This window comes from Malus domestica, chromosome 17 (genome assembly GCF_042453785.1).
Source record: "Malus domestica chromosome 17, GDT2T_hap1".
In the NCBI taxonomy this organism is placed as follows: Eukaryota; Viridiplantae; Streptophyta; class Magnoliopsida; order Rosales; family Rosaceae; genus Malus; species Malus domestica.
Genome location: NC_091677.1, coordinates 12,121,575 through 12,144,826, shown reverse-complemented (window position 1 = coordinate 12,144,826; position 23,252 = coordinate 12,121,575). Strand labels below are relative to the sequence as shown.

Here is a 23,252-nt window from a genome sequence, read left to right as displayed (position 1 = left end):
TTAGTTTTTATCAAGAAGTTTGATCTAGGCTTCATATATTTTGTGACTCACATTGTTTTTTAGCATTTTTTTTCTGTGCAATGAAAGATTTCTGCATTCTTTTGATTTCTGGGCCTGCATCAAGCTTCTGCATTTCTATTTTGATGAAATACTGCTGGAAATGCCCCTGTAAAGCCGACTTACAAAGGACTTAAGTTTTCAGAGGCTTTTCTCTGTTATCTTAAAAGCACAGTGGAAGAAAAGGGATCAGGCTGTGTACATCCATTTGTAGTTCTGCAGAATTGTATTAAAGCTAATCCTTAGATTTTCATGAAGTTGTGTTTTGCTTCTAGGACTCAGAGGGTAGATATGGCGGCAGACAAGGACAGGCAAGTAAATTGGTCTCGCTATCTGCCGTTTTGGCTTAGCCAGTGTCGATATATCTTTTGTTTAACTCAGTTAATGTTAGTTGTGATAGCTTGACTAGGCTTATACAACATTACTTATCTACTCTATTAGATAGTGCTTTGCATTCTTTTCCTTACAATTGATAGCGTGTTCTTTGATTTACAATTGACAGCGCGTTCTTTGATTTCCCAGATGCCACATCTTGCAACGACTTATGCTGCAGTTAAAGTAGACACTAACTGTCGCCAAATGATCATAGGTGGAAATTCTGAGTTCAAATCACACCTAGAAATCCATCGTAAGTTTGCTCGATCTGTTACAAAAAAGTTCGTGAAACAGTTGCCAGTTTGGACATAGGGTATACCATCCCATGCCCAAACTGGCAGAGGGGGCTAATAAGCCACCAACTTTAACAAAACGCTCCCAAATTCAGCTTAAGCCATAAGCATTCATGATCCATAAAGCGACTGAAACCATTAGTTACATATCCAGCAAAAAAAGCTTACTTGTTTACTGACAGAGAAAGCAAATTACAAGGAGCGGATCATCTCATTATTCCCACACGTTACTTTCAACTATTTATTCTGACCAAGCTCCAGAACCGGCGAATCCAACGCTCCTCTACAATAACTCCTTAACGTGACAATGTTGCGAGACAGACATTGTGTACACTAATTGCATGCAACAATTTCTTTGAATACCTTAAAACGGCGCACCAAATTGGAGGACCTTCTTCCAGGATGGTCTGCTGCTAATATCATCCCACCAAGCAGAGACATGCTTTCTGTCCCTTATCATATACTCCTTCCCCATACTAGCCTCCAAGTATTGAGTGAGCGGAAGGTGGCTAAGATCAGCAAGGCTGAAAAAATCACCGGCCAAGTACTTGCTCTTCGACAGCCGCTCCTCGTAAATGTCCAACACCTTGCCGAGCTTTTCTTCGCTCTCCTGGATGATCTTCGGGTCTGAAGGAAATCCCAATCCCGAGGCAAACAAAATGTGCATGACCAAGTTGTAGAGTGGCGGGTGATAGTTGCTTGCTTCAACCTCTAGCCACTGTTCCACAAGACCTCTTTCCTCAATCGTCTTTCCAAGTAAGTCCGTCCCCTGGGATTTGTATTTTTCGGCGTAGTACCTTATGATTGCGCGTGATTCTGCAAATCAAATTTGGACGGTTTTATTGCAGAACTTGTTAGGTCACTACACTTATGCAGAAGAGAAAAAGGAGAACAAGGTTTTCATCAAACAATTTACACAAAATTTCTCGCTGCCGAAACATTAGTGATCAAACTTTGTTGCTTTGGGAAAGTCACTCAAAAGGTTCAAGGCAAGATAAATATACAAAACATAATTACTGGGGTGAATACTACATAACCATGGCAACAAAGTTATCCGGCTTCTGATCTGAAAAACAATCACCTTCCAGCTGAAAAAACCGCAAGATCGATGCGGTTTACGTCAAACAATATATGAAGTTAAGAATATAACATGCTACACTTTTTATCTATCAAAAATTTCCTACGATATTTCACAATTTTCAACTAATATCTGCAACAAAGAAAACACAAACAGTATTAATCAAATTAATATTTATCTGCAAACAAGAAAGGATAAAACTTGACAAACGTTGATTCAAATTCAAAAACAGGCATACCATACAAAGTATAATCCCCATCTTGGATAACAGGAATTTGTCCAAAGGGCTGCGTTTTTAAAGACAAAGCAACGCAAAGATCAATATATTTATAGTTTCCGAAAAGATTAATACGAGTAGAGCAATCACGATTAACAAATGAATGAATAGCTGAAGCTAACCTGTAACTTGAGAAATTCCGGAGATTTATGTTCACCCTTGAAGAGATCAATGGGGCTGGTCTCAAATTCAATCTCCTTCTCAACAAGGCACACCAGCACACGCTTCGGCGCAGCATAGAAAGGGCCGTACACCTTCACCACCATTGCAATTGTTATCGAAACCAATAATTTAGTTCGTGCACAACAGAGTTTGGTATCCAGTTTCTTATAGACTCTCCATTTCTTTGAGAGCAACTCCAGTCCTTGTAATTAGGCTGGGCCGAAGCTTAAAAAAATCTTATCCGAAATTAGAAATAAAATTATTTTTTATTATTTTATTAAAATTTTAATAATATTTTAATACAAATTGATTAGATTTATATCAGTATATTTTTTAAAGATTAAGATGTATTTGACCAATTACTATTTATTGAGATTAATTACAATTATTTGAGTGGATTAAATAGACTGGATGTCAGCATATTTTTTAGGAGGTGGATTGTATGTCCTTCCATTTCCATACTGTGCTCATCCCCTTCTGTTTGTGTGGTCACAATTAAGCCACGTCAATATTTTATATTGATTTTTTTATAAAAATAATAAAACAAAATGTAATAGGAATATAAAATGTTAACGTGGCTTAATCGTGACCAGATAAAGCAGGAGAAGATAGAAAGAGTATGGAAATGGCAGGGCAGACAATCCATCTAAAAAATATGCTAACATCCAGCCTATTTAATCCACTCAAATAATTGTAATTAATCCCAATAAATAGTAATTAGTCAAATACATCTTAATCTTTAAGAAATATGCTGATCTAAATCTAATTAATTCGTATTAAAGTATTATTAAAATTTTAATAAAATAATAAAAAATAATTTTATTTTTAATTTCGAATAAGATTTTTTTAAGCTTCGGCCCATCCTAATTTCAAGGACTGGAGTTGCTCTCAAAGAAACAGTATCCAATTTGCTTTTGCTCTCTCTGGTCTTTTGCTTTGGTAAGCACTTAACTCATCACATCACAAGAGGCGGGAGAAAATCATAATTAACGGGTAAAAAACAAGAGGGAAAAAACACAGAAATTATTAAAGGTGGGTGTTCGGTTGGTCAAGTCAAGTGGTTGTTAGTATCTAGTGCATTTATTTAAAGGGAAGTGCTATCTGCACATTATTTTTTATTTTTTATATTTTTTTTAATTTTTGACTGTCATATCAAATGAATTGAGAAGATCATGTAACATACATTAACATAGAGTGTGTAAAATATAAAAATAAATGTGTAGATAGCACCAATCCTTTTTTATCTTTCACACTCTTCTTAATTTCTGACCATGGTATCAAATGAATTGAGAAGTTCACGTAACATAAATTAACATAAAGTATGTAAGAGACAAAAATAAATATGTAGATAGCATCAACCGAAAAGCCAATCGTGGAGGTCTCCCTTCGTATTATAGGAACCCCATGCTTAGTGATGGGTAAATACTCATTGGTTATGGGTAACCGCGGTTATCCGCCCATTTAAATTAAATGGTTACGGTTATGAGTAACCGTTTAAATAAATAAATGGTTATGGGTATAACCGTTTATCCATGAAATTTAAATGGACGGTCATGGGTATTAACCACGGTTATAAACGGGTAACCGTTTACCCATTTATTTTATATATGTAAAACTAACACAAACCATGTTCTCGATCCAATAATACTTAGCACCCAATCAATTAGCAAGGAATTCATCGGTCATTCTCTCAATAACACTACTGCATTAATGATGTTCTCATCATCAAGGAATTGGCCAAATTAATTTAAATTTCTTGTAGGTAACCGTGAAATTAACAGAAATGTTTTGACAGAAATGTCTTATAAACAATTTTTGTAACCCAATAATACTTAGCAAATATTATATTTACCTTTATTGATAACAATTAAAAATATTATCCGTAAACTATTATTTCAATTATTGGAATTGCAAAAGGATTTAAAAAATTAAAATATGAAAATGTATGATGAATGTACCTATAACGGTGTTTAATTGTCAAAAAAAAATTATGACAATTTTTTTTTTAATTTTCAAGTTGTTAAAAAACATATAGACGGGTGAAAAAAAGGTAATGGTTAAAAAAAAAAACTAAACGGGTTAAAAAGGATAAATAGGTAAACGGATATTAAACGGTTACGGTTAAATGAGTATGCGGTTATGGGTATGGTTAACCGTTTATAAACGGTTATGGGTATGGGTATAACCGTTTAGGTAATTATCCAACGGGTAAACGGTTATGCAGGTATGAACATAAACGGTTATGGTTAAATTAACCGCGGTTACGCACCCGCATAACCATTGCACATCCCTACCAGTGCCCAAAATCTTCAGAAAATAACCATTCAAGTAGGATTATAATAAAAACAGAATTATGCTACCAAAACACCCTTACTGAAATAAAGAAATTTAGAGAATAAATTGAAATAGAAGTTCGAAATCACTTCCATAAACTATATAAAAAATTAATATTAATTGCACAGTTTGCAAAACAAACTCACACAAGGAAAGAAGTTTTTCAATGTAGCAGCTATACCACACCGTATTAAATCCACTTATGTCATAGCATTGCATCTCTTTATTAATACTATAGTCAAAGTCCATGACATAATACATATCAACTATATTGTACACTGATCTTATTAGAACACGTGAATTAATAACATTACCTAACGACACGACGTCAGACTCAAAATTTCTTCATCAACGCCACCAATTTTCCAAAAAATCATGGCTTACCTAGAAAAACTCTACACATACATACATTCATACATACATACATATATATATATACATATATATATATACATATATATATATATATATATATATATATATTCACAGTTCTCTCTATACATACACTACGGGGAAATAAAAAATAAATAAATAAAACTTCATGGGTTATCAAAGAAATTAAAAACCAGCAAGAAATCAAACAAAAAAAATGCAGAAAATATTAATCACTCAAATCTAACAAAAACCTAATAAAATCGAAGCGGAGAACCTTCAGACATCATCATAAGGCCCCGAGGGTTTGAGGTGGGCAGGAAGGAGAGAGAGAGAGAGAGAGTGGATCTCATACGAGCAGCAACCGAATCGAACAGATTCAGATTGAAAACTATAAAAACTTTATAAAATGGAAATAAGGAAATCACGATCCCCTCAGTTATTTTCTTATCCACATGGTGTTCGACTGATTGCCGCTTCCAGCAGAGAGCACCCCTTTCTCTCCCGCACCATCCTCGCCCCGCCCCGCTCGCGCCCTTCCGCATAACGCCGACCGCCAGCTTCTATTTATATGCCAACATTTTTTGTGCTTTCCTTTTGGATTTAGGGCTGCGGTGTTGGTGTCATTGGGCCTATTTGGTGGATCCTCAGTTGGGCCAAACTTGAAAATTACTTCAATATTTCTTGAAGAAGTAGTGGCTGATTTTTTCCAAATTTGTAAGTAACTATCAATTTTACTTTTGAACTTTTATAATTGGCCAATTTACTTTTATAATTGGCCAATTTCTTTAATGAGCTTTAATTTTAGCCGCTTACCTCCTAAACTTCTATAATTGGCCAATTTCTCCAATAAACTTTAATTTTACCCGATTACTCCTCTAATTTTTCTAATTGACCCCCCTCCCCCCAAGTGAACTAGCGGAATAGAAAAAAAATTGTTGTCTACCTTATCGATAAAATTACTTTTTTTGCAATTAAAATTAAAGTTTAGGTGAATAATTTGCTAAAATTAAAATTTTTGAGAAAATTGGTCAATTATAAAAGTTTCAGGAGATAATTGAATAAAATTATAGCTCATGACGAAAATGGTAACTCCTAACAAATTCAGGGGAATGGGGAAATCGACAAATACCTTATTCTTAACATTTATGTCGTCATGCGATATGCTCATAATTGATTGTGTCTCTTTCAACTTTGTAATTAAACTTCTTGCCCTAGTTTGTGATATTCCCAATTTCCTGTCTTAATTTATGCATTCATCAATGACTCAAAATGCACATATAAACAACTTTTATGTTGCGGAAAGGTCACTACGGCAATATTTTAAGAGAGAAATTTCTCTTCCAATAGAGTGATTCTCTCTTACAACCGTTTCATGGTTCGAGTGGAATCCGTTACCAATCAGTGATCGTCACGTGTTAAGAAAGTGAACCCAACATTCAATAAAGCTTTGACATGTGGTGAAATGGTTGCAAGAGGAAATCTCTTTTCCCATTAATATGGTTTCTAGACCTGGCATTCGCGTCATGTTTCTCATATTCATGTCGTTTTCGTGTCATACCCAATAGTTTAACGGGTTGTGTCATGTAACACCCGTTAAAATAAACAAGTAATATGATTCGATGCGAAATTGACCCGTTAATATTATCAGGTAATATGACCTGACCCGTTACTGTGAAAAAAATATATTTTAAATTAATAAATAATGAAAATGAAAAACATAAGTTGACCCAAAAAATGTAAAACATAATACTAAATTAATATATACATACCATATTGTTACATAAATATTACTTCAAAACATTATTAAAAAAAAAACATGTATTTCAAGTTTACATACCCAAAATAAGAGCCTAATGAGAAAACATTAGTGCATACTACAAAATACAAATGTTCAAAGATATGCAAAATGAAAAGAGATGCGTTTCAAGGTTGAGGAACATTGCATGTTTTTTTACCATAAAACCCTTGGAACGCAACTCTCTTCATTTTGCATATCTTTGAACACTTGTTTTGAACATTAATGATTATGAATTTTATTTATTTTTTAACTCTTAAAAATACTATTCATGAGGGTTTGTATAGTTTTAAAAATTCAAACGACGATGTACCCATCCCCAAAGTTTAAATGATGTTATTATAAGTGTTTTCATATTGTTTACATTTTTCGTACTTGTAAATTAATTACTATAATTTTTTAATGTGTTTGGTATTTTTAAATTACTTAATATTTTTATTTTTAATGTGCTTTCTAATTTTTTTTAATCTCACTCTTTACGTATAGTATACTATAAAAATAAATAAATAAATAAAACTTAAAATTTTAAAATTTATATAGAATAATAATTAATAAACAATATATACTTATCCACTATATCTAGTGATTTTTTTAATAGTTTAAAAAATTAAAACCATAAAAATATCTTTTTTCTTAGAATGTTAAAATAGGTTACCAGTATGTTATTTTCGTGTAAACCTATTAAGAACCTGTTATTATAGGGTTCTTATCGTGTAATCTGATAAGAACCCAATTAGTTATTGTGTTGACCTGAAATCCGTATTTTTGTATCTTTTACATAACGTGTTAACAGATCGTGTAAGAAATTATAAGATCTAGGTCTCTGAACAAACAAACTTTGTCAACAAGCAATTAGTTCTGTGATAAAATTTCCAATAATTCTGTACACATTCTAAGCAGCCCCGAATGCTGACATAAGTATGACTATATTGACACACTAATGAACTTCTGCTTTATCCGCTTTAATGGTTCATTGGCTTTTGATGCAAAAGGCCAAATTACCAATTTCACCATATATCCCCAACAACAAACTTCAGATTTAGGGTTTCTTTTTTAAGAGCTCATTTTTTTTAAAATTAATTAATATTTTTATTTTTAATGTGCTTTCTAATTTTTTAATCTCACTCTTTATATAGAATAATAATTAATAAACAATATATACTTATCCACTATATCTAGTGATTTTTTTAATAGTTTAAAAAATTAAAACCATAAAAATATCTTTTTTATTAGCATGTTAAAACAGGTTACCGAGTGTCATTTTCGTGTAAACTTATTAAAGACCCGTTATTATCGGGTTCTTATTGTGTAACCAGATAACGACCCAATTAGTTATCATGTTAACCTGAAATCCGTTATTTTTATATCTTTTACATAACATGTTAACGAATCATGTAAGAAATTATAAGATCTAGGTCTCCGAACAACCAAACTTTGTCAACAAGCAATTAGTTCTGTGTGATAAAATTTCCAATAATTCTGTACACATTCTAAGCAGCCCCGAATGCTGACATAAACTTTTGCTTTATCCGCTTTAATCGTTCATTGGCTTTAGATGCAAAAGGCCAAATTACCAATTTCACCATATATCCCCAACAACAAACTTCAGATTTAGGGTTTCTTTTTTAAGAGCTCATTTTTTTCACCACCAACAAATTCCTTGTAAAGCAAGCAACAAAACTCATGCTCATCAGAATGAAACCACGGACTTCGGCTGGGATGACGTTTGCAACTGAGAAAGGGCTGTGTCACTTTCATCGTTCTCGTCGAAAACAATCGGCTTTCCCTCCATGTTTTTTCTGCATAACCATATAAAGTACATAGTCACATTTTCTGTCGAGGAAAATCAATGCTTCTTTAGCACTGAAGAAAATTGTGAAAACAAATTGCAATGCCGTTCTAATACCTCTGCGAGATGAAACTCTCTTCGGACAGTGCCTTTTCCAACCTTTCTTCAAATGGAGTGGCATGCCAACTCACCTTCTGATCCTGCAAATTCAGAAATAACTTCAGACGTCACTTAAAAAATGAATTGAAGACGCAAGAGGAAGTAGAAGGTAGTCAGACAAACCTCCTTGTATTTGTTTGTTGAATTTGGGATTCCGTTTCCATCCCACCACTTGGGTGAGACACGAGTATGTTCATCTTCATTCCAGTGAGTAGCAACAAGCCCAATGATAGGCCTGTCCACAGGAGTTCTTCCAAAATGACGAGTTTGGCCAGGAACATAACCAAAGTGATTGTTGTTATCTTGAGTTACCGGCTTCAGCCACGCGGACAAACTTGATTCCACATTGACCTCTTGTCCAGATGACATTTGTTTTGACCCCTCTTCGGATGTAGGGGTTGCATTTCCCCAGTCGTTAAGAGATTCTCTTGGCTCACCAGAATGTCCAAGTGACTTAGGATCTTCGTCTTTCAGTACATTCCACTGAGAGATGCCGTCTACAGGGTTTTGCACTGAATACACATACTGGGACCTGATTCTTGCCCTTCCATTTGGAAAGTTTTCGAGATTTGCAGGGAAAACAGTTCCTGGTGTCTGCATCTCCTCAGAAAGAGTTAGTGGGGTTGGATAAACCGAAGGCTTTGATATGCTCTGTTTTCCTGGAGTTTCACATACTTTTGAACTCCGGTTATAATTTTCGGATGAAGAACCTCTGGAGGAATTTGTATTATTATCGCATTCAAAGCGAACAGCCTTGCTCCTGCACTGGACATCTGGAGTTGTAATATTCTCAGTCCGGTTAGTATGACTCTTCACTGTGGAATCAGTACCTATTCCGCTGCCTCCAGAAGAGCTGATAGCGATCCTACCAGTATTCTGTTGGTTGAATTCACAACTACAGATAAAAAATGAAATTGGGCAAATGTCAGAAACTATGTTGTTTTGTGGAAATAAATATAAAATATAAGAACGCAAGTCTGGAATCAGTTATGTTTACTTGTACTAAACAGTTCCTCACAATACAGGCAGCACACACACACACACACACACACAAAAAAAAAAAAAAACCAATTTTTTCTCTACTAAAAAGAAAAATATGAGATGGCCATCAAATTTCATTGCTAATACGAGGACAGATTGAAACTCTGGTTTTGCAAACCCATCCCATCTAGAAGTAGAAAATATACTAATGTTCAAGCATTCAAAGCATCTGTAAGTAACTATTCAAACTTTAAAACAGTTATAAGTAGAACCTGCTAGGCGTATGCTCAGAAGGACCTGAACCCATTCCCCACTCTTCATTGTACTTCATAGGCGTAAGGGGATGATCTGGTTGATCCAACTCTTGCTGAAGATTTCTAAAGGATGTGTTTGGGAGCCATGAGTTGAATTTTGGAGGCTCTGAATCTCTATCATGATGGGGTGAGCCATTTAACCTTGAAGACACTTTACGAATTTCAGCTGGGGTTTCCGCTATGGTACCACAAGCTTTAAGAAACTTGGCCTGCAGAATAAGATGCACTGCATAAATAAAACCAATATCTTTAACAGTATGAGAAATTCAAATAGCTAAAGACTTAATCTAGAAATGCATCCAAAGTGTAACTAGAAACAATGACATTAAACGTACTGCGCAAAACGGGAGTCAAAGCTCCAATGACTCCCACAAGTTCTAACTTAGAAAGCAACACTTCGGAAACTAATGCTTGTAACTTCACTTAAACAGCATGTACAGGAAAACAAAGTCTTTGTTGTAGAGCATAAATTGGAGTATTTATATCACTTCAAAAGATTGAGAAAAAGTTACAACATTTAAAAAACTGATTGGCAAAAATGGCCATGCTACGTTTGAAATATGTAGGTTCTGAGCATTAGGCATCGAAAACAATTTAATCTGAACTGCTGTACTGAACATCTTAACTACATCAAACTTTGAATCCGCTAGCTCATAAAGTAAAAAAAAAACACCTCATTCCTGAGCTCCTTGTCAATTTGTGGAGACCCATAACGCGGACTTTCCCTATCTTTGCTTGGAGAACCTTCTTGCTCTTCGAGAGTCACATACAAATCAGACCAGAGAAAATAAAAGGATAATCAGACCAAAGAAAATAAAAAGCAACGAGATATGTAGAATCGGATTCAAGAAATTAGCTTATTGTCTTGGAGAAAATATAATATACCTTCAGCTGAAAATAGAGCAGACAAACGGTTTTGGGATAACACGACTTCCTGATCAAAATAAAAGAAACAGAAAACAAGAAATCAGTCTAAAATTATACATAACTCACTAATCTACTGTTTGGAAGCTGAGAAAATGAAATTGAACATAACGATAATGAATATAACTACACTGGGTTCCAATTGCAATGATATCGGCAGCACCCAAATCAAAATTGAAAAAACAAGAAATCTAAAATCCCTAATCTTAGGCTAATTCAAGATCAAGATTAGTCCTTTAGTACTCAATTGACTATGATTTCCTCAAATTTTCACACAAAAAGTAATTCGCAGCACAGTAAATATAGACACTGAAAGGAAAAACATTTTCCCGGATTTTCTCGGGAACCAAACACCAAACGGAAACCTTACCGTCTGGGGGTTACGAGAGGACTGAGAGACGAGGTGAGGGCGAGAGCGGAGGTGGCGATCATCTTTGTCCCGAAAGCAACCGAAGAAGCAGCCCATAGCTCGCGAAATCGACCTGTCAAGAAACCTCAACGCCGATCTGCACAGATTCCCCAATCCACGCTTCAACAGCGAGCATAACATCGATTTCAGAACAAACAAAAAAAGTAAAAACAAAGGGGAAATCCAAAACTCTAGCTTGTTCTTGGTTTTCCTTTTTAGGTGATTTATTGATTCAGTAGAGAGAGAGAGAGAGAGAGGAATTGGAGTTGTTGGGTCGTTTTTGAATTTTGAACAAACAAAACGAGGGAAACAGATACGCCTCATGCGTTTTGGGAGACAAATGTACTCGCTCGAGTGCGATGTACTACGTACTCGCTCTGTGGTCCTGAAACGTGGAGCTAGTTGGGATGATTTTGTAATAATGTCAAAGTGTTGGGGGTTAAACGTGGAAACCAACAAAAGAAAAGCTAATATCCCATAGGACCATGGTTTTCCTACCTTTTAATTTTGTGGAGATAAAAGTTGCCGTGTGGGGTGGCATGTCATGCAAACAAAGGACATGAAAAGCAAAGCTTTACCACAATGTATACTAAACGTTATTTTCATTCAATTCACTGGGGCTATGATATAGAAGTTGTTCATTCACTGCATAACTTTTTAGTTAAAATGGTCATCGAAATTGACATAAGTCTTTATTTTGGTTATTAAGATTGAAAATCGATTGAAATGGTCCCTGAGTTTGCCCACCGTCAACCATTTTGGTCATTCTATGAAAAATTATGTTAAATTAAAGGTGTTTTTGTCCAATCAACCCATCGACTTGGTTTTTTTCATTTAACGAAGATTTTTCACAGAAAAACCAAAATGGTTGACGGTGAAAAAACTCAGGAACCCTTTCTATCGATTTCAATATTAAGAGTTAAAATAAAGAATTATGCTAATCTCAATGACTATTTTAGCTGACAAGCATTCATTGCACCATTAGATTAGAGACACTCATGACACTACTTGATCATTGAGTTATTAAGTCCACAGATTACGTGTTTTAGCCCAATCCTAAAGCCCAAACCCATTAAAAGATTGAGAGTGTGACCAAATCCTCACACTATGACACGTGGGCCTAATAAAGTCTTATTTTTTTTCTTTTTCTTTTTTTTTTCTTCTAACAAGACTATATTTCAATGCACTCTAATGGAGTGAGAGAACTAAACTTGGACGTAATAAAACGAGCACATTTGATCTTAGCCAAAAGTCGAGAAAGGTATAATAAAACGAGCAAACTGCCTTAAACCTTCGAGCCTTTTATATTATTGGTTCTAATTGTCAAGCTCCCTAAACTAATGAGCTAGTTTGAATACACGCATGAGTTTCGCTAGAGACAGTCTTCCAGGCATGCATGAAAATTGAGAACTACATTTAGAGAACGTGTTGCATGGGTTTGGTTGGATTATTCATACAGAAAACTTGCCTGTAAACATAAATACTCTATTTTTAAGTCGGAATATATGGGAAAGACCACTAGAGAACCCTATGAGTCTATGACCATCTGCTCTAGGACCTGAAAATGTTCACAAATTGTTCGATGACATGCCTCTACGACAGAATTTGACAAGCCTTGGTAGGTGATGCTTGACAGGCCTCAACATAAGGCCTTGGAAGTTGTCGAATAATCTAAGCATAGCGACGTGGCCATCAAATGCTTGGCTAAACGCTTCGATGAAAAAACTGATATTATAGTCCTTGCATACTTGACCAAAAATTAACATGAAAACTCGATAATATGTACGGAATAACCAGAATAATATACTAGAAAGTCCTCGACTGCATAAGATAACATCCTACTAAAACGCAAAATTACGAGTGACCGGAGAGTGTACATGACAGAACATCCACAGGAAAAACGACGTTTTGGCTTCAAGTAATCACTTGGTAATCTCAGCCTCCAGTCGATCTGAGACACATCAAGTCCCTTCCAAGTCCCACCACCCAAACATGTATTGGCTTCTTTTAGTAGAATTAAATTTCCCAAGCCAATTGGGTCGTTGTCTTTTACCAAGAAACACAAATGATGGAGTCCCCTCTCACATATATAATATATATGGCTGTGCAGTGAAGTTGCTGTGGTCCATGCACATAGCAGTCTCCACGGCAGCAAAAAGAACACCAAAAGGCAGAAAGTGTGTGAAAAGATTGGCATTTCGGAGATTATTCATGGCCACATTCCATTTCTTCACATTCGACAATGGATATGATCTGAATGTGAGTGAGTCACTTTACCACTCAATTTTCTGTGATCCTAAAACTTCTTCCTACTTGTTAATTGTATACTATATTAGTTGCATGTGTAATGCGTGTTGACAAACTACATTAGGAAATAATTATGAAACATTGACGTTTACATTGGAAAATATAAAATTTGTGAATGCAAAGTTACATTGTGTTATGAGTGTTTCTCATTCCAGACTCATAAACATATGAACGGACTTGTGAAATCATGTTAATTAGTATAAAATGTAGGGATTATAGTTATGGTTTAATTTAAGGTTCTGATTGTTTTTGGATTGTATGAACTCAAGGCCAACTGATCTCTGAGATTCAGTGGCTCGAGACGAGGCCACGGGGGAGGGGGCGAGAATTGCAAGGAAAGGCTTAAAGGTTGGGACCTAGAGTTCATATGTGCTTTATTAGGTGCGCTGAAGAGACTCCAACCACATTGCCACTACAAAAGAAAACAATGTTTTATCAACATGATACATATTATTTAGTAGCATATATAATTTTTCTTTTGTGCGAACTTATACATGCTCAATTATATAAAATAATTTTTTGTTCACCTAAACTCGAGGCATATTTATTTAGATAGTACACACGAACCTCAATTATAATTCATACATATTTCAACCCCTGATATTGTGACTTTGATTGAACTGTTGATGAATCCTTGCGTGAGGCTTTTGGCACGAAGCCCTCTTACATTATCGTGATTTCTTGATTTTGATAGGAAGCCCTGATTTTTTGCAATTTTCATGCACGAAGCCCTAAAACTTACTTTTGTTCAAATTTTCTACCAAAAACCATGCATTTGTGACCTTCTCTGAGCTTTTAATTTAAGCACTTGTAATCCTTGACTTTCTTCGTTGTTACTGATGAGTAGATTTTATATTATATATTTTACCCTATTCTTAGTATATTTTGGTTAATATTTTAGAAGAATTTTGATATTTTGAATTGTATTTCCAATATAGCACTTTCGACTTCCTTTGGAGCAAAACAGGATCAAATGGACGAATTTTGGAGTAATTTCAGTTGGAGGACGTTCGTGAGTCACTTAGCTTGATCGTATCAAAATCTGGGATTTTTCCACCAAGCGGTTCTGGCAATAAAATAAAGGAGCGATGCGCAGTGCTGGAAAATTACGTTTTTGGGCTTAAATTGCGTTGTTGGAGCCCAAGATGACCTCGGATGGGTTCGTGGCCTTCTGGAGAAGTGTTCAGAATATCCCAAACATTAGATCCAGCTATATTGGACCAGTTTTGGAGCAGCTTATGGGTCCAAAACGTGGCTGTTCAGATTTTAGGCGAATTTTATCATTTAATTTAGGTTATGTTTCCTATTTTATTTATTATTATTATTAGTTTCCTAGGGGGAATAAAGGACCTGTTTTTAGGGTTTGTGTGGTGGCTTGGCATATATATTGCTTGGCCGTCTACCACATTTTCTCTACGCTTTCTTTTATGCAATTTTGGAGACAGAGAGAATCGCTAGGGTTCTTGGAGATTTTCTACTTTAAAGTGTTTTCAATCCTTTTCTTAATAATATTTTCTATGATTTCAATTATGAATATGCGTAACTAATTTATTTTGCTAGGGCGAAGCCTTGAGCCTTAGCATGAATATGTGATTTTTATTTAATTGCTTATGATTGATTGCATGCATACTTTGAATTGTTAATTACCGATATAAAAACTATCTATTTGTCTTAATGCCTGATCACCATTAGGATCTTTAGAAAAGTAATTTGATGCAATTTTGGTCGGAAGGTTCCCTGAAATTGACGCTGGCTTCTTGTGATTAATAATTGTAATTTCACTTAGGATGAACACCATGTTTTAAGGGTTGCATGGTTTTTCAAAGGGTTTTCATAAAGCATAATGAGTCTTTCATGTTCAGATTTGATCCGAACGTCAGGACGGTTTGGATGTTAGATATACGTTATATGTTGGAGGTTCCAAGTAGAATATGAATTAGGAAAATCTAATCTTCAAAGTGGCATGTGTAGATCATAAGTAATTGGTAGAAGTTCATAGGATTGATAGGTGATGGTAGGGGTGGGTTCAAAAAACCGAAAACCGAAAAAAACCGAAAACCAAACCGAACCGAAACCGAAAAAACCGAACCGAACGAAAAAACCGAACCGAACCGAATTCTTTTGGTTCGGTTCGGTTTTAGTGATCTAGAAACCGAACCAAACCGAACCGAACCGAATTAATTAAATTAATTTTTTTATTTAATTATTTGTTTTGGGTATTATTTTCTAAACCCAATTTGTAAGTTAAAATGTGCTAACCCAATGTGTTGCCAAACTTTAAGCTCAAAATATTAAAAAAAGGCCTATAAAAACTCTAAACCCTAACCTATTATTTCTCCCCCATATAAGGTTCCGGAACCAAACCTCTTCCCGAAGTACCTACATCCATCTCCATAGCACTGTCTACTTATGCGCCAGCTTTCTTTTCCAAATCTACTCTCATATAACATGTAACATAATCCATAAACATTTATTTCGGGTAGATTACTTGGGTAATTTGTGATGGAAAAGAATCCAACACACACTAAATAAATCCACCCACGCATTACCTTTACTAATCAAGTTGTCAACATGTAGTTACAAGCAAACAACACTGATCTTTGAACAACATCATACAATTTAACTTTTCTAAGTCATTTGTACGATTTTTGTGTGATTTTTGTGTTGTGAGGTTGTTAGTTTGGACTTTGAAAGACTTGATTGATGATTTTAGTTCAACTTTAAATGTTTATTTTCATTGTCTTTGATTCTAGTTAGAGTGTTTATGTTATGATTGTGTTGGATATGTTAAAATTTAAAATTTCAATGTTTTTCATTTTTTGAAAAAAAATAAAAACAAAAAACCGAAACCGAACCGAAACCGAACCGGAAAAAACCGAACCGAAAAAAAACCGAACCGAAAAAAACCGAAAAAAAATTGAACCGAACCGAAATTTCGGTTTGGTTTCGGTTTTGGCAAAAAACTGAACCGATTTAAACCGAACCCACCCCTAGGTGATGGTGGAACCCTAGTGTTTTCTTAATTTGATTTCTCTCAAAATTGTTTTCTTTTCCTTCTAGTTTTTAATATTGTTGATTGTCTTATTTTTATTAATTAATTTCGTTTTTAATTTAAGTAGGCTATAAAATCAATCACCGCAATTTCTACCTTACAATAATTAATTGGAAATTTGTTAGTTTCGAATTATTTAATAATCCATATGGAGAGCGACCTTACGAGATCCGTTTATACTATAACAACCTTGTGATTCTTGCAAGTATAATAAGAGTTTTTAGTCCGTTCACATGAGTAGTAAAATCCCTATCAGTTACAAACTATACAAGAAGGAACATCTTTTAGGAAGCATTTTTGCTCATCACCATAAATTATGTTGTATACTAATCATACATTTAATCATTTGCCACGTTCCTTTGACTTGATTTTTGTTGATTTTTTAGGATAAGTATTAGCAGACAGTAAAAGTCTCCCCACCAGAATGTCAACAACTGAAAGTAAAAGCACTCGACAACGCGCACGTGCCTTTCCCCATTGGGGTAGACACGCGATTGTAGCAAACGGGCAATATTTGAAAGATAAAATGTTAATTATATGTAAAGGGGTGTCAATATTATTGGTACCTTGAATATGTGTACATATGACCTATAATCCGATCAAAACAATAATCATTGTTTGACGCTAGTTTGTTCCATATTTAGACCTTCTAAACTCAACAGTAAGTAAGCAGGAATAATATGTTAATAATCATGGCCTTCACACACTCATACAAGCACCATCACCCTTATGAACATTTTCTATATTATCTTATTGACCAGGGAACAATGCTATCATCATAACTACCAAATAACTTCAGTAGACTTTATATATGTAAGGTAACATCAACATAGCATCATTCGCAAATGTCCATTTAGAGTGTAATTAATTAGACATGAAAATATTACGTTTCGTGGATAATGAACTTGGGTGATTATAGAGTTTGAGATGAGGTTGGATCTGAATTAGATTAGTTAACATCATTAATTTTGTTGTTGAATTTAAATTCTTGTTTGATCCTTTTTTTTTTCTTGTTAGAATTGTCCAAAAATGATTTAGGTTGTTAGTTTAAGTCAATCCGTCCCTTTTTTTTTTTTGGAATTTTAACGAAACATTTCTGGTACTGTTCACTTGAAAGAAAAACCACATTTTTATTCTAAAAAATCAATCTTGGTACTATTCATTTACAACACTTTTTTATCCTTATCATTAAAATTTAAAGTTTTTAAACCTTTTTCATTAATTTTTTTTTTCATGTCCAAGCCTCACACTTTGAACACTACGCAACGATAACTCTCTAGTTTCGAAAATGCGAGTTCCGCCTGTTGTCGTTATTGTTTGCTAGCCTACATGTGGGTTGGGCTGTTCATTCCGCCATCATTTTATTTTTCTTCCACACCTCACTTTTTCAACACTACGCAACGACAGCTCTCTGATTTCGAAAGAGCGAGTTCCGCATATTGTAGTTTGGAATCGGATTCCTTCGTGAGTTTAGGGGGCTGAGCTTCCTGAGCTAAGGATATGGACCGTTGAAATTTGATCCAACGACTACAAATATGAGACATCTCTAAATATTATAATAATTACAGTCGTTGGATTAAATTTCAACGTCTCGTGTGATTACTCAAAAAACTCAATATCCTAAGCTCATGAGGGGATCCGGTTCCTTGTAGTTTTTGTTTGTTAGCCTGCACACGTGAGTTGAGTTGCTCATTCCATGATCACTTTTTTTTTCCGTTCCAGGCAATCCAACATGCTCAATTTAGCTTAGAATTATGTCAAATCGCAAAATTTGAACCATCCCCGCACTCTCATTCGAATGTCTTAATTGGGTTATGTTCCCAAATTTTAGGATTTTTCGTCTCCATTTAAGAAAACTCTTGTACATTTTCCATCACAAAATTCTAACTCTTTATTATAATTGGTAAAAAGAAAGGCCTTACGTATGAAACACTTTATTTTTTGGGAAATTAACAGAAATAGACTATTTTCTTGTTATTAAGATCAAAATAGGACAAACCGGTCATGCACACTGCATGTTGACCATGCACAAAGACGAAACAACGAAAATACCCACATATAAATTGTAAAACTTAAATATTTCCATCGATCCCGACTGGAAACTTGATCGAAGATCGGAGATCGGAGACAAGAATGGGAGGTGCGGAGAGGCGTTCATGCCGCCTTTGAACTTCAAGATGGTCGACAATGGTGTGCTTAGGCCCGGCTTCCCCCATTCCCCCAATCTCAGCTTCTTGAAATTCCTAGGCCTCCGTTTTGTTATGTGAGTCAAATACTTCGTTTCTGTTGATTAATTTAGCTTCAAATTTGGTGTTAGTTTGATTACATTTCGATAATTTCGACTGATCCTTGTTTTGATTGGGTTAGATATTTGTGCCTTGAGGAGAGCAAAGAGTTTTTGAGAGCAAATGGGATTAGGCTTTTCCGTTTGGGATCACGTTTTTTTTTCTTTTGGGTTTGAGCAGGGAAATTTGAGGGCCCTAGATGAGCCTTCGAAGTGGGGTCCTAGAATTCTTTAACTTCAGATTTTTTGTGCATTGATATGTAGAAAAAGAAATTCGTTAATACATGAAAAAAATGTATTTCTACATCAAATACCATTAAAATTTATCAAAAGAAGAAATATATACAAACATTAGATAATACACGTCTTGCATTTTTAGATGCAAATGTATTAGTTAAGTTTACATAATCTAAATGGTTTGTTTGTACCATACTTAGGGTCTTCATATTTAAACCTCGTGTAAATACTCGGAGGACTCAAATGTAATTATGTAATCAATGAAGGGGCAAATATGTAATAAGTGAGGAGCCCTTAGTCTATAAAAGGGACTCCTCACCCTCACAACCTTCAAGCCTCACTCTCACATTACAAGGCTCTCATCCTTACAAACAGATAGCTCTCTCAAGCTCTCTCTCCCTCACAATCCTCTCACAAATAGAGAAATGCAATATCAGTGTGGACGTAGCCCAAACATTGGGGTGAACCACGATACACCTTGTGTTCTTTACTTTCTTGTAGATTCACGGTCGGATTTTCGTTGTTCCAAGACCCCTCCGGTTTTGTGCATCAACATTAGACGTCGTCTGTGGGAAAAGACACAAAAAAACTATGTTGGTTCTCTTTCATTTTTTTCATCTCACCACTGTGAAACTGCAGAAACCCAAGAACCCAAAAAACCTCACTCTTTGGGCTTTTCCAGAAAACCTTTGCAGATTCTGTGCAGTTTTAAGAAACCATCCAAAAACCCATTTTCCATATCTCTCTCAACAACACAACTACCACCGCGTCTTTTCATGTCACTGACTCCTTCTCTCTCATCTCTCTCTCTCTCTATCTCTCTCTGTAAACAATATAATAAGTTCTAGGTGTAAAGACAGAGAGAGGCTTTGGTTGGAATTTGTGAATGGATAAGCAAGTGGAAGCAAACCCATCATCTTCTCCGGCAAGAGGAAGAGAAGATGAAGGAGGAGGAGAAATGGCTATGCCACTTTATTTCGAAGACAGAGCAAGAGCTGGCCAATTTCCCACTTTCATTGGCAAGCATAAGCTCGCAGCTTCCATTTCCCATCTCCAAAACCAAATCGACAACATCCAAGACCCAGGAGGATCTTGATTGGATTTAGCAGAGCAGCCTCGCAGTACTGCCTCCTGTGTTCCAGTGAAACCCTCAGTGGACTCCTGGACTCGACCGCCAGCCACCATCACTTTTTCACCAAAATCTCAGCAAGCCACCATCCTCCATTTCTCTCTCTCCGGCCATGGACTAGGGAAAGCAACCTTCGAAGAAGCGGAAGCTGCACGAATCCCAACCATGAATTCCTCGCAACCACTCTTCACTTTGACCGCTTTGGTGAAGTCCATGAACTCACGCTTGAGAGTTCAGAAATGGGTTTCTTCGGCCAAGGCCTATTTTTAGGTATGCGAGAACGGCGGAGATGGATCCGCCTCCGCAAGGCGGTTGAGCTTGCGGTTGTGTTTTTGGATTTCTTTTTTGCGGACAGTGTGGACGATCTTGGGAGTTGGGTGGATGCCTTTCTTGGTGAGGTTACGTTTAATTTTATCACTGTCGAGTTCGAATTGGATGGGAGGGACTTGCAGGAAGGAAGCTTGCAGAGCTTCCATGGCTGAAGGTGTGAAGTAAAAAAAATCTGAGGGTTTTAGATCGATTACGATTCGAGGAAGATCATCGCGCATAGATTGTGGCCTTTGGATTTTTACAAGATCTGAGACTCTAATCCCTTCCAAGGTATGCAAGATCATTACACTTTTACTCAGCTGGGAATCCAGATACTTGTGTTTAAACTAAAGAAAGTGGTCAGGCAGATTGATGTGTGCTTAAACTGATTTAAATTAAGATGAATGGTGCCCTCGGAGAGCTGGACATCGAACTGCCCCAACTTCTTTTTCAACAGGAACTTGCATACTCTCTTCACGGCTCACCGCGAGAACATCGCCTCCATCGACTTCGCAATTTTCCACGGAAACATGGCCGTCGACTTCGCCGCTCCGCTCGTCCCCGTTCTGACACGGCCGCTCCAAAGCATATTTACAGCTCTTCATCAGAAATAGAAACAGAAAAAGAAGTGACAGCATAACGTAGAAAGCATAAAAGCAACTTCGATAAATTTTCACGTTGCCAGGCCCTTGTCTGCCATCTGCAAAAAGGAAAAGAAAAAGAAGAAACAGAAACAAAAGTGAAAGCAAAGCAGAAGAAAAACCAAGAAAAAGCAGAAAGCAAAAGGGAGGCTTTGCTCTGCGAAAGCATATGGGAACACTGCAAAAGCAAGGAATAAACACCCACATTGCAAAAGCAAGGAATAAACACCCCACCAGAATGATGTGATTACTTTTCTTGTTTTTTAATGATGTGATTTATTTTTCTTATCTTTCGAAGACATTTGTATAACCTCATCAGAGGGTAATAAAAAAAATAAAAAAAAATAAAAAAAATGGCAAGCCCAAAATAATGGGCTGGAATGTTATGTGGAGGGCGAATGCTCATATGCCCAAAAAAGCCAAGCCCTCTATTATCACCAACCAGGTGATCAAAAGTACGCACAGTACTCCAAAATTATTCTGCAGTCTGCTGCTATTATCACCAACCAGGTGATCAAAAGTACGTTCAGTACTCCAAAATTATTCGGCAGCCTGCCGCTATTATCACCAACTAGGTGATCAAAAGTACGTCTAGTACTCCAAAATTATTCGGCAGCCTGCCGCTATTATCACCAATTAGGTGATCAAAAGTACGTCCAGTACTCCAAAAGTATACATGAGCATCACTCATATCAATTATACATAAACATTCATGATCATCACTCATGTCAACATTCATGAGCATCACTCATGTCAACATCCATGAGCATCACTCATGTCAATCAACATAAACATTCATGAACATCACTTATGTCAATCAGCTTCAAAAGCTTCATTTACAAAGCTCTAGCTTCGAAAGCTTCATTTACATAGCTCCAGCTTTCAAAGCTTCATTTACAAAAGCTCCAGCTTCAAAGCTTCATTTTCAAAGCTTCACTTACAAAGCTTCAGTCCATGGTATACAAAGACTGTCTCCGAACAATCGCCACTTCGGCCCATACATGGATTCAATTTAAAGTCTCCAACCAACAGACTCTATTGACTGAAGAATTGGGGGATTACACTATGTACCATATATTGGGCTTCCGCAACTGGGCCTCATGAAAAATACTTGGGGGACTTAGCCCATTATTTATGTATTGAGGAGCAAACCTTTATTCTATAAAAGGGACTCCCTCACTTTCATTAGAGAGAGACTCCTAGCCCATCATTCATGTATTGAGGAGCGAACCCTTATTCTATAAGAGGGACTCCCTTACCATCATTAGAGAGCATCGCCGCCAACTGAGCAACCACCTCGCCGCGAGCTTCACTCATAACCCATCACTTATGTATTGAGGAACGAGCCCTTATTCTATAAAAGGGACTCCCTCACCATCATTAGAGAGCATCGCCGCCTGCTGAGCAACCGCCTCGCAGCGAGCACCAACTCTAGCCCATCATTTTTGTATTGAGGAGCGAGCCCTTATTCTATAAAAGGGACTCCCTCACCTTCAACGTCACAAGCCGAGCCAACCAAGGCAATATAAGCCACAAACAGAGCAGCCTCGCAACATGTGCTACTTCTGATTGAGCATCATTTTAGATTGGGTACCGCCTCATATCGAGTATCAGTTATAGACGACATCTAGTTACTTCGGCCCACACATTGACTGAATTTCAAGTCTCCAGCCAAAAGACTCTCTTGACTGAAGACTTAGGAGACTACTGTTTGTACCATACTTAGGGCCTTCGTATTTAGACCTCGTATAAATACTTGGGGGACTCAAATGTAATTATGTAATAAATGAAAGGGCAAATATGTAATAAGTGAGGAACCCTTAGTCTATAAAAGGGACTCATCACCTTCACAACCCTCAAGCCTCACTCTCACATTACAAGGCTCTCATCCTTACAAACAGAGAGCTATCTCAAGCTTTCTCTCTCCCTCACAATCCTCTCATAAACAGAGAAATACAATATCAGTGTGGA

At 36.2% G+C, this 23,252-nt stretch overlaps 1 protein-coding gene, 1 long non-coding RNA gene and 1 pseudogene across 4 annotated transcripts; 1 reads left to right on the top strand and 2 right to left on the bottom strand.

Annotated features, from left to right (window-relative positions):
* Positions 1-815: 815 nt before the first annotated feature.
* Positions 816-2,458, bottom strand: LOC103405148 (glutathione S-transferase F9-like; annotated as a pseudogene).
* A 5,125-nt stretch (positions 2,459-7,583) lies between these two features.
* LOC103405147 (protein JASON-like) lies at positions 7,584-11,626 on the bottom strand. 3 transcript variants are annotated; one of them, XR_011578190.1, is made up of 8 exons: positions 11,284-11,618; positions 10,875-10,923; positions 10,663-10,742; positions 9,948-10,198; positions 8,818-9,589; positions 8,653-8,735; positions 8,259-8,545; positions 7,584-7,683 (listed from the first exon to the last, which is right to left on the bottom strand). XR_011578190.1 is itself a non-coding variant. In XM_008344113.4 (7 exons), the coding sequence occupies exons 1-7, from the start codon at positions 11,461-11,463 to the stop codon at positions 8,437-8,439; spliced, it is 1,524 nt and encodes a 507-aa protein (XP_008342335.3). In that variant the 5' UTR covers positions 11,464-11,626; the 3' UTR covers positions 8,180-8,436. The 3 variants fall into 3 exon arrangements, 1 of the variants encoding a protein (XP_008342335.3); XR_011578189.1 differs by having other exon boundaries at positions 7,584-7,694; positions 8,265-8,545; XM_008344113.4 differs by lacking the exon at positions 7,584-7,683 and having other exon boundaries at positions 8,180-8,545; positions 11,284-11,626.
* A 7,077-nt stretch (positions 11,627-18,703) lies between these two features.
* LOC139193533 (uncharacterized) lies at positions 18,704-20,266 on the top strand. The gene is made up of 2 exons (XR_011577733.1): positions 18,704-18,944; positions 19,049-20,266. It is a non-coding gene; the product is annotated as an uncharacterized lncRNA (long non-coding RNA).
* Positions 20,267-23,252: the final 2,986 nt, after the last annotated feature.